Genomic DNA, 11872 nt, shown 5'->3' with positions numbered 1-11872 from the left:
GCTGTAGTAACAATTTTATTTTCATTATCCCTATTAGGCATAACTTTTGATTTCAAAAGATCAACATCAGCAGCAAGACTATCGACTTTAGAAGCAAGTATATCAATTTTCCCAAGCTTTTCTTCAACAGATTTGTTAAAAGCAGTTTGTGTACTAATAAATTCTTTAAGCATGGCTTCAAGTCCAGGGGGTGTATTCCTATTATTGTTGTAAGAATTCCCATAAGAATTACCATAACCATTACCATTATTATAAGGATATGGCCTATAGTTGTTACTAGAATTGTTCCGATAAGCATTGTTGTTGAAATTATTATTTTTAATGAAGTTCACATCAACATGTTCTTCTTGGGCAACCAATGAAGCTAACGGAACATTATTAGGATCAATATTTGTCCTATCATTCACAAGCATAGACATAATAGCATCAATCTTATCACTCAAGGAAGAGGTTTCTTCGACAGAATTTACCTTCTTACCTTGTGGAGCTCTTTCCGTGTGCCATTCAGAGTAATTAATCATCATATTATCAAGAAGCTTTGTTGCTTCACCAAGAGTGATGGACATAAAGGTACCTCCAGCAGCTGAATCCAATAGGTTCCGCGAAGAAAAATTCAGTCCTGCATAAAAGGTTTGGATGATCATCCAAGTAGTCAGTCCATGGGTTGGGCAATTTTTAACCAAAGATTTCATTCTTTCCCATGCTTGTGCAACATGCTCAGTATCCAATTGTTTAAAATTCATTATGCTACTCCTCAAAGATATAATTTTAGCAGGGGGATAATATCTACCAATAAAAGCATCCTTGCATTTAGTCCATGAATCAATACTATTCTTAGGCAGAGATAGCAACCAATCTTTAGCTCTTCCTCTTAATGAGAAAGGAAACAATTTTAATTTTATTATATCACCATCTACATATTTATACTTTTGCATTTCACAAAGTTCAACAAAATTATTGAGATGGGCAGCAGCATCATCAGAAGTAACCCCAGAAAATTGCTCTCGCATAACAAGATTCAGTAAAGCAGGTTTAATTTCAAAGAATTCCGCTGTAGTAGCGGGTGGAGCAATAGGTGTGCATAAGAAATCATTATTATTTGTGGTTGTGAAGTCACACAACTTAGTATTCTCAGCAGTATTCATTTTAGCAACAGTAAATAAAGTAAACTAGATAAAGTAAATGCAAGTAACTAATTTTTTTTGTGTTTTTAATATGGCAAACAAGACAGTAAATAAAGTAAAACTAGCAACTAATTTTTTTGTGTTTTGATATAATGCAGCAAACAAAGTAGTAAATAAAATAAAGCAAGACAAAAACAAAGTAAAGAGATTGGGATGTGGAGACTCCCCTTGCAGCGTGTCTTGATCTCCCCGGCAACGGCGCCAGAAAAAGAGCTGTTGCCGTGGGAGTTGGCAATCTCTGTGGTGTAATTTTCCCGTTCGTTCCCCGGCAACGGCGCCAGAAAAATAGCTGCTTGCGCACAGTTGACGTGGGCGTAGTAGCTTCCTTGTGACGGCAAAGCACTCGTCCATTGGGAACCCCAAGAGGAAGGTATGACATGTACAGCAGCAAGTTTTCCCTCAGTAAGAAACCAAGGTTTATCGAACCAGTAGGAGCCAAGAAGCACGTTGAAGGTTGATGGCGGCGAGATGTAGTGCGGCGCAACACCAGGGATTCCAGCGCCAACGTGGAACCTGCACAACACAACCAAAGTACTTTGCCCCAACGAAACAGCGAGGTTGTCAATCTCACCGGCTTGCTGTAACAAAGGATTAGATGTATAGTGTGGAAGACGATTGTTTGCAGAGAACAGTAGAACAAGTATTGCAGTAGATTGTATTCGATTAAAAGAACGGACCGGGGTCCACAGTTCACTAGAGGTGTCTCTCCCATAAGATAAATAGCATGTTGGTTGAACAAATTACAGTTGGGCAATTGACAAATAGAGAGGGCATGACAATGCACATACATGACATGATGAGTATTGTGAGATTTAATTGGGCATTACGACAAAGTACATAGACCGCTATCCAGCATGCATCTATGCCTAAAAAGTCCACTTTCAGGTTATCATCCGAGCCCCTTCCAGTATTAAGTTGCAAACAACAGACAATTGCATTAAGTATGGTGCGTAATGTAATCAATAACTACATCCTCGGACATAGCATCAATGTTTTATCCCTAGTGGCAACAGCACATCCACAACCTTAGAACTTTCATCACATCGTCCCAGATTTAATGGAGGCATGAACCCACTATCGAGCATAAATACTCCCTCTTGGAGTTAAGAGTAAAAACTTGGCCAGAGCCTCTACTAATAACGGAGAGCATGCAAGATCATAAACAACACATAGGTAATAGATTGATAATCAACATAACATAGTGTTCTCTATCCATCGGATCCCAACAAACACAACATATAGCATTACAGATAGATGATCTTGATCATGTTAGGCAGCTCACAAGATCCGACAATGAAGCATAATAAGGAGAAGACAACCATCTAGCTATTGCTATGGACCCATAGTCCAGGGGTGAACTACTCACTCATCACTCCGGAGGCGACCATGGCGGTGAAGAGTCCTCCGGGAGATGAATCTCCTCTCCGGCAGGGTGCCGGAGGCGATCTCCTGAATCCCCTGAGATGGGATTGGCGGCGGCGGCGTCTCAGTAAGGTTTTCCGTATCGTGGCTCTCGGTACTGGGGGTTTCGCAATGAAGGCTATTTGTAGGCGGAAAGGCAGAGTCGGGAGAGTCACGAGGGGCCCACACGCTAGGGCCGCGCCGCCCTGCTGTGGCGCCACCTCGTGGCCCCACTTCGTCTTCTCTTCGGTCTTCTGGAAGCTTCGTGTGAAAATAGGACCCTGGGCGTTGATTTCGTCCAATTCCGAGAATATTTCCTTACTAGGATTTCTGAAACCAAAAACAGCAGAAAACAGCAACTGGCTCTTCGGCATCTCGTTAATAGGTTAGTGCCGGAAAATGCATAAATATGACATAAAGTATGCATAAAACATGTAGATATCATCAATAATGTGGCATGGAACATAAGAAATTATCGATACGTCGGAGACGTATCAATCTTCTACGCGCTTTTGCATGCAGCAAGTGAACGTCTACCGCAGCAACAAGAGCCTCATCTTGTAGGCTTTGGAATCTCTTCAAGGGCGAGACTCGATAATCCCCTCGTTGCTACCGTCTTCTAGATTGCATCTTGGCTTGGATTGCGTGTTTGCGGTAGGAAAATTTTTGTGTTCTATGCAACGTTATCCTACACTTGCTTATCAACTTAATTGAATGCTTACTATATGACATAAGAAGATTATGTGCCTTGGTTTTTCATTTATTTTGATTTATTTTGAATTTTATGCCCATTTTTATGCCCATTTAAACAAGTTTAAATCATGAATATGAATAATTAGTCACTCCAAAATGTAGCTCTTGGGAGCGTTTTTGAAATTTCCATGTTTGAAACCAAAAACCACTTCTCTTCATGCGTGCTTGACTTCATAAGATAGAGTTTAGGGTTTGGGGTAGACAGCACGCGCCGACGCGTGGACGCAATTTATTCTCTGTCCCCCTGACATGCACTAGCCAGTGTCTTCAACAGTCTGACACGAGCAGTGAAGCTTTTATTGGAGCCCAGCGGAGAGGGGCTCCATTTCTCGAGCGGTAGTGAGGTGACATGCACCCCGTGTGACATGCGGCCCAAATCAAATTTAAACATTGTGAAAAAATCTGAAAAAATCATGCATGTTCACAGCACATATTAAGATAACCCCTAAAAATTTCAGATCAAAATTCGAAACATACATCGAGAAACAAAAAAGAGAAACTCAGATGTGAATAGTCTACAAAGAAACCCAGATTTGAATTCGGGAACTATTCATGACAGATTTCTCTTTTTTGTTTCTCGATGTATGTTTCGAATTTTGATCTGAAAATTTTAGGGGTTATTTTAATATGTGCTGTGAACATGCATGATTTTTTCAGATTTGTTCGCAATGTTTAAATTTGAATTTAAACCGGATGTCACACGGTGACATGCAATAGGTGCATGTCACCTGATCTGCGGTGACGCTGGGGCTAAAAATAAGACATTTTTTTTCTCCATCAAGTCAATGAAAAAAATACCCCTTTTTTCACCTTGCGCGACATGAGGAGCAGTTCGACCGGGGGGGGGAGTACTGTTATCGGGTTTGGTCGTCGCCCTCCTCCTTCCCACCTCATTTCATCCACTGTTTCACATATTTTAGCTTCTATTTATGCGGTGCTGTGGAGGTGGGGGTCTGGTCGTCACCCTCCTCCTCCCCACCTCATTTCCTCCACTGTATCGCAACTCCTTGATCTACTACTCCTATCCATATACATGCCACTCAAATGGATGTATTTGTAGATACATCCATTTTAGTGGCAGTTAATATGGATTGGAGGAAGTACTAATAATATGGGGCATGTTTTTGAGTTGGCCCTGTTTAGTAGACTTTACATTTAAGAGTTTACATCTTTCTACCACCATTATTTTTGATTTAGCTTGTATTTTGTGCCCACCATTTTATGGAGCAGGGATAATGAAAGATCCATAGCAAACTAGCTTGTCATGACATTTTTTTGGCGGAGTTCATCTTCTCATGGCGAGCTAGCGACTTTGCCTACTAGAGTTTTTTTTTTGAACTACATTTTTTGGATTTTCCCATTTTATTTGTGCACAAGCTATGAGCCGCCCGCAATTCAGCACCATATATTGGCGGGATTTTCTAGTTCAATTGTTTTGTACTAGGATATTAGCAGGATGCTATCTTCTAGGGCTTTCTTTTCCCCTATATCCAGCCCCACCCACGGACAAGCAAGGGCTCTCTCCCTACCTATCTCCTAGTCCGTCTCGCTCCCTCTCAGTCCTCCATCCATAGCCGACATCCACCGCGCCGGAGCCAGCTCAGCGACGCCGTCAACCACACTCCGTCCGCTTCGTCGGATATGCTTCCCCGACTCACTGGTTCATCGTACCGGCCGGCGAGATCGGTACACAAAGCGCCACCATGATCCACCGAACCAAACCGAACGGCCAACGCGCCACCTCCCCAGTCGACCAAGGTTGAACACTTTGTTCGGCAGCTTTTGTTATGTATTTGATTTCCGAGACTAGTTTATTGCTTGCTTCCACTGCTTGTTATTAGCATCTGTTTTTTTTGTAATGCCTGCTAGATATTCCACTCGAGAATGCCTACGAAGAATCTCGGAGGCAAAATATCTTGTAGAATAAGATAATTGCAGCCTCGATCGGCATACTGTGGAATGGGACAAAATCACCGCACCCCAAGTCGTTGCCGAGATTTTTCACCCGTGTGATGTGCCGCCAAAAGGACGATCCCGTGGGGCTGCTGCTGAAGAAGGTATTTAGCCGCACTGCTCAAATTTCATATGTGTTGTTTGCTGATTGATTTGATGTCGTGGTATCATCACGGCATATGCCATAGGGTGGCTAATCGAAGTGGTTCCTGAGGGATCTCACGGCGGTATCCGGAAGCGGGTATGGGCACGAGCGACACGGCGACGTACCCAGGTTCGAGGCCCTCCGGTGGAGGTAAAACCTCTACTCCTGCTATGAGTGTATATGATGATCACACAGTACAGTGGTGCTCCTAGAGCTGTGTCCGGCTGGCCCTGAGAGGCTAAGGGAGACGATGGTCTCTCTCACAGGGCAGCTCTGCAGGTAGGTGAAAGTAAAATGATCGATCGTCCCTGCACTAGAGGGGTAGTGCGGCTTATATAGGCACCGGCACTTTTACACATAAGACCCTATAGTCTACTAGCCGGCTTGGCCGGCTTCGGCTTCCGCTCCTTCCCGAGGCGGTGACGTCAGGAGTGGTTGAGCATCGTGGCCTGTCCCATCCGGCTGCCACGGTCAGCGGTATGGAGGAGGTGTCCCTGTCGCCGTCAGCCACTGTAGCCAGTACGGATCGTCGTAAGCTCTGACGGCCTGTCCAGCGCGTGGCACTATTGCTCCACAGTGCCCCGCGCTTTACGGAAGATGGAGTCAGCGTGGACTTTGGGAACCCGGATCACCAACCCGGTTCCTTCCAGCGCAAGGCTCGCCAGCCTCGAGTCGGTCTGAGGTACAAACCCCAGTCGGATATGGCTTGTAGAAGCCGGCCCAGCTACAGCATTGGTGGCCGCAGCCAGGCCTACTAGGACCTAGAGCCAACCGGCTTCCGGACCAGCCGGCCACGGCGCCAGCCGGCTGCTCCTCAGCCGGCCTTGCCGCGAGCCGGCCAGTGGTCAGCCGGCTGCTCCGCGTCCATTGCCCTACCCGGGGTCTTCCCCCCGACATTAGCCCCCGAAGCTGACAAGGTCCTGCGTTTAGAAGGACCTAGGCAGGTTTTCCTGGCTTCTTGAATAAATTAGACGGCACTTGGAGGGGCCGACTGAGAATTTCCATTCAGCCGGCTGCGCCCTCATCCGGCTCGTACCTGCCGGCTGCTTCCAAGCCGGCCGCTTTTTACACTTGTACAGTTTTTGCTTTCTCGCAAGATCTGATGGCGGCTCCGCCTTGCTGATGGACTTTGGCTTGAGTGGAACTTTTGGTCCGGCTCCGGCTTGCGGCGCACCGGAGTCTCCGCCGCCTCGGGTCCTGTGCCCGACTTGACGGGTCTGACGCCTGGCCCGGCGGTCGGTTCGTCTGGTCACATCAATGTCCCTCCGGATCCGGTGCGGTAGTGGGCGACGTGGTGTGGCCGTTTCCGATAACCGTTGGGGACGTGGGAGGAGTTACGCGCAGTTACGGCGCAGTAAATCTGGGGAGTTACGGCCCACGACCGCCACTTGGAGGCCAACCGCCCGCGTCGGGTGGCTATAAATGCCGCGGGGGAGCGCCTCGAGGCGGCCACTTGCCATTTCTTCTTCCTCGCACTCTTGCTCCCATCGCTATCCTCTGCGCGCTCGAGCTCGCTGCTGCTCCGGCGAACATCTTCCGCTGGCGAACTCCGGCGGGCGAATCTCCACCGATCCGCCGCCGCCACTCCGCCAATCCGGCGCCACGGGGCCGCGCGTCTCGACGGAGCGTCCTCAGCCGCCGCTGTCGCCGCCACGATCGCAAGGTTCTTCCTCGCCGTTCAGCCTCTCCTGGTCATCTTCTTCTTCGACCTCGTCAATGGCGTCCCCCAGCGGATCGTGGAGGGGCTCCTACATGCGGGAGGACGACATCGAGCGCCTGGTACGCCTCCGGCGGATCCCGCAGTCGGTCATCACGCGGGTGCCCGGCGAGGAGACGGAGCCCGAGCCGAGGAACGGCGAGCGCGTCGTCTTCGGCGCGCACCTCGACCGCGGGCTGGGTCTGCCGGCTTCGCCGTTCTTCCGGCGATTCCTCGACCACTTCGGCCTCCAGCCGCACCACTTGCCGGCCAACGCGTGCGTCCTCCTGAGCTGCTTCGTAGCGTTCATGGAGGCTTACGCCGGTTTGTGGCCCGACATCGACTTCTGGAGCCGGCTCTTCTTCTTGAAGGCGCAGACCAACGGCGGCCGCCTGCGAGCCTGCGGCGCCGCCTCGATCTACACCCGGCCTGGTACGCCTTTCCCCAAGATCCCCACCGTCGACTCGGTGAAGAACTGGCAAATGTCATTCTTCTACGTGCGCAACGAGGGGGAGCTCGTCGACCGGATCAACCTGCCGGAGTTCAATCCGGCTCCTCCAGTCGGCCGGATCAACTGGAGCCACAACGCCCGCTCGACGGACCAGAACGCCGAGGTGAACCTGCTCTGGGATCTCCTGGCGACAGCCACCGCTGGCGGGCTGACTGCCGAAGATCTTCTCTGCACCATCGCCGAGCGCCGGGTGCTGCCGCTCCAGATGCGCACCCACAAGATCGGGCACATGTCCGGCCGGTTCGATCCGAACCGGACGTCCAAGGTGCCGCTCACCAAGGCCCAGGTGGCCAGCCGGGTGAACCACATCACCAAGGCGAACCTGGCGGAGGACTGGAGCTACGGGCTGGTGCCCTGCGACAGGAACCATCCACCGGCGCGGGTAAGCTTCGTGTCTCTGCCATTTTCCGGCTTGCGGCTGCGAGGCCGACTTCCTTTTTCTTCTGCCGACTTCCGGCTATGCTCATGTTTTTCTGTCTTTCTAGGTTTTTGAGCGCCAGAACGCCGAGGACGGCGACCTGGCGACGAAGAGGTGGACGCCGGATCTCGTCGATCCGGCTGACCAAGCCGGCGACCATGCCGGCGACGACGACCTGCCGCAGGCGCCTGATCTAGGCGGCCAGGGGGAGCACAATCCGCCCCCTTCACCAGAGCACCAGGAGGAGGAGGAGGAGGAGCCAGCGACGTCCGGCACGGGGCCAATCCCCGCCGTGCCTCTGCGCACGAGGCCGCCAAACACCACGGCGACTTCGGCGCCCAAGGGCACGAAGAGAGCCGGCTCCACCGCCGCCGCGGAGTCGAGGGCGAAGAAGCAGCGCCGGCGGCAGCCGAAGAAGGTCCCGGAGCAGGCCGGGTGAGTTCTCTCTCGTTTTCTTGTTTGATTCCTTTTCTTTCCTTTTACGCTTATTATCTTTCTGTTTATCCGGCTAGGGCCCCTATCAAGTTTGCCCAGGGCGGCGGCTCTCGGCAAGCTCCGCGCGTTGTGTCGCCGCTTCCGCGCCAGAGGAGGGAGCAGACGCCACAGCCTTCCTCGCGCGCACCTACGCCGCCGCCGCCTGCGACAGGGGCTTCTTCCTTTGCCGTGCCGCTGGCCTCAGCGCCAGATCGCGGCACGCGGGTCGAGCCAACGCGGCAGCCGACGCTGGACGACATGTTCCCGCGCCGGACACCTCTTCTGGACCCAGCCGCTGGGGCCGGGCGGGGCATGCCGCCTTCAGCCGGGGCCGGAGCCGGCGGGGCTGCTCCTAGGACTGGCGGCGGCAGGGCCGCGCCGCCTGCGGCCGGAACCGGCAGCAGGCCCACCGTGGTGGAGTTGGACGAGAGTCCGGAGGGCGCCTGTGCGCCGGAGACAATCGGGCCGGCCGGGCCATCCGCTGCGCCCGGAGCGACGCCGCCGCAGCCGACGAGGGACGAGCCGACCAGGCAGGAGCCGGCTAGGGACGAGCCGGCGCGCACGGAGGGCGCCGACTCGCGCGCGCTGGTGAGGACCGAGGGCGCAGCGGGCCCGTCTGAGGGCCTTCACGTGGCCAAGGGTGCCCGGCTGGTGGCTGTGCCGTCCGCCTCCGACTCCAGCTTCGGCTCGGCAGGAACCATGGAGAGGGCGTGGCATCAGGCGAACTCCTGCGAGGTACTCAGCCGGGAGGGGCAGCCTGGCACGGCGCCCATGAAGATGCTTTTCTCCGGCTATCGCGCCAGCCTCAAGACCAAGGCCGCCGAGACCCTTGCCCAGCTGGCGACGCTGGAGGATGCTGAGAAGGTGTGTTTTCTTTTCTTCTGCGATTTTCTTGTCCTGGTAGCCCTCCGAGACGTGGGCCGGCTGCCTGAAGCCGGCTCAGGTTTCGTCTAAACAACTGATTCTTTCAGACGGTTGAGGAGCGGCGCACCCACTTGTACAACCAGGTGGTGACCAGCTACCACCGGGCCAAGATCGAGCGGGCCGCCTTGGCTCGTGAGCTGGAGGTCGTCAAGGGTGAGCTCTACGCTTCTTCCGACTTGATGTCTTATTTTCTTTTTAATTTTGGTTGGCCAATGTTTCTTTCCGGCCGCCCCGCAGCTGAAGCCGCCAAAGTCCCGCAGCTGGAGTCGGATCTCCGAGCCGCTCGCGCGCAGTGCGCCGAGAGCGAGGAGGCGGGCCGATCCGCCGCCGGCAAGCTCAAGCTGGCTGAGCAGGAGCTGACACGGCTGCGCCTGCTGGAGAAGAACCACATCACCGAGCTCAACTCCCTCAGGACGGCGGAGAAGGAGAAGGTGGATGATCTGAGCCGGCGGCTGTCGGAGGTGGAGAAGCAGCGGCTTGTGCTGCAGGAGGAGGTCACTGCCAAGTCCACGGAGCTGACGGCTACCGCCAAGCGTTGGACCGACGATTTCGGCGCGCTTGATCGCGGCTTGGCGGGTGAGTGCGTCTTTGTGTTTCTTCCCTTTGCCGGCTTTCGGCTGTCGACTGCCGACTTTCGTTGGTAGCCGGCAGCAGAAACTTCTTGTCTCTTCGCTATCCTCATCTTCGGGCTGGTGGCAGTCGGTTCTAGCCGGCTGCCGCCAGGCTTTTCCTTTTGGCTTAGGACTTCGAAAATTTGCATTTTTCAGCTTATTTCGGTTTTGATGATTTCTGACTTGCTTCTTCTTCTTGCAGCGGCCTTCCCGGAGACGCAAGACGCGGCTTTGGCAGCCGTTGGCGCCGCGCGCGACTCCAGGAGGCAGGAGACCGGCGAGGGCAGCTCGGAGTACTTCTCCATGGAGGACCACCTGGTGTCCATGGCCGCCCGCATCGAGCCCGTCACCCAGCTCGGCTGGGAGCTGCGGAAGGCGGCTGAAGAGCTGGTGCCCATGCTATGGCCTGGGGAGGCGGCGCCGCAAGACATCTCCGGCCTCATCTCTGCGATGGAGCGGGCGCCGGACCGCTTCCTCGACTGGAAGGAGTCGGCCACGCGCGCCGGTGCCGATATGGCGCTGTCCTTCGTCCTCTCCTGGTACAACGAGGTGGACCTGGGGCAGCTTGAGTTCCGGCGAGCCGGCGTGGAGGACAAGCTTCCAGCCGACTTCAAGGCCGCCCGCCTTGCTCGAGCCAGCACCATCGCCGACTTCGTCGACAAGGCGCTCTTCGTCGCGGACCCGAACCCTCCTCCATCCGATGGAGAATACATGGATGATGAGGAGGCGGAAGATGTGCCTGAGGACGACCCGGCCGCCGGCTCCACTGATGCCCCTCCGGCTTAGATTTCCTGCTTTTCAGTTGTTCTTTTGCAAGACAATTTATTAAATCCCCGGGATGCCGGGTGCAGATGTAAGACAATATTATCGCCTTTTAATTATGCCACACTTTAATGTGTTTGTTAACCAATTATGTGCCGAGTTTCTTTCTTTCGACTCGTTCGCTTTTTCCCATCCGCCCCACTCTTTGGCTGTGCCCTTGCCGGTCGTACGTCCGACTTGCGGTCCGTCGCCGGATCAAGAGCGGGCCGCTGGGTGAGGCCGATAGTATTTCAGTCGAACGAGCTGAATTCGGCAATCCGGCACTTTTGTGAAAAGTTGCAAGTCAACTCGCTTTTACTCTTTCCCTTAGCCGTTTTTCGCGTGCCGGCTCCCTAGGCCTTACTCCCGCCAGCCGGACAGCCGGGTTGCGGTCTGCAGCTGGATCGGAAGCCGGCTGTCGGGAACCGGATCATGTTACCGAGCCGGCCGCGTGAGAGGGTTCAAGCCAATTGGCGAAACAAGGTAAAATACGCGAAAAACTTGTCGGAAACGGCGCTCTTGGCGCAAGCTTTTTCATAACTCACAAAAGGGATACAAGGGATACATACATTCCTGCTCTCATGTGTAAAATGGGCGGAGTAACCTGACATTCCAGGGACGTTTAGTCTCCTCGTCAGCCTTGTCCGGCTTGTTTTTCTTAGCCTCTTGGGCATCTATGAGATAGTAGGAATCATTTCCGACTGCCTTGCTCACGATGAAGGGACCCTCCCATGGGGATGATAGTTTATGCTGTCCGGCTGTCCTCTGGATCAGCCGGAGGACTAGGTCTCCTTCTCGGAATGCTAAGGGCTGGACCTTCCGGCTGTGATAGCGTCGGAGGCTTTGCTGGTAGATGGTGGATCTAGACTCAGCCAGCAGCCGGGCCTCTTCGACCAGGTCAATTCCATCTTCGCGAGCTTCTTTGGCTTCGGCTTCTGTGTAGAGCTTGATCCTTGGCGCGTCGTGCTCGATATCAGTCGGCAGGACGGCTTCGGCCCCGT

At 53.3% G+C, this 11872-nt stretch overlaps 1 protein-coding gene across 1 annotated transcript; it reads left to right on the top strand.

Moving 5' to 3' along the window:
* Nucleotides 1-7523: 7523 nt before the first annotated feature.
* Nucleotides 7524-9514, top strand: LOC139835447 (uncharacterized). The gene is made up of 3 exons (XM_071825301.1): nucleotides 7524-8025; nucleotides 8129-8353; nucleotides 9440-9514. The coding sequence occupies exons 1-3, from the start codon at nucleotides 7615-7617 to the stop codon at nucleotides 9512-9514; spliced, it is 711 nt and encodes a 236-aa protein (XP_071681402.1). The 5' UTR covers nucleotides 7524-7614.
* Nucleotides 9515-11872: the final 2358 nt, after the last annotated feature.

The sequence above is a fragment of the Lolium perenne genome, chromosome 2, assembly GCF_019359855.2.
Source record: "Lolium perenne isolate Kyuss_39 chromosome 2, Kyuss_2.0, whole genome shotgun sequence".
Taxonomy (NCBI): domain Eukaryota; kingdom Viridiplantae; phylum Streptophyta; class Magnoliopsida; order Poales; family Poaceae; genus Lolium; species Lolium perenne.
Note: the sequence above shows the minus strand (reverse complement) of the source record. Positions and strands in the feature narration are given on the sequence as shown.

What these genes read in the sequence shown, in the direction of transcription:
- LOC139835447 (XM_071825301.1), top strand. Translation starts at nt 7,615, where the DNA reads ATGTCATTCTTCTACGTGCGCAACGAGGGGGAGCTCGTCGACCGGATC. An exon ending in GGAACCATCCACCGGCGCGG is followed by an intron (nt 8,026 to 8,128) that starts GTAAGCTTCGTG and finishes CTGTCTTTCTAG; the next exon opens with GTTTTTGAGCGCCAGAACGC. An exon ending in GCACGGGGCCAATCCCCGCC is followed by an intron (nt 8,354 to 9,439) that starts GTGCCTCTGCGC and finishes TTGTCCTGGTAG; the next exon opens with CCCTCCGAGACGTGGGCCGG.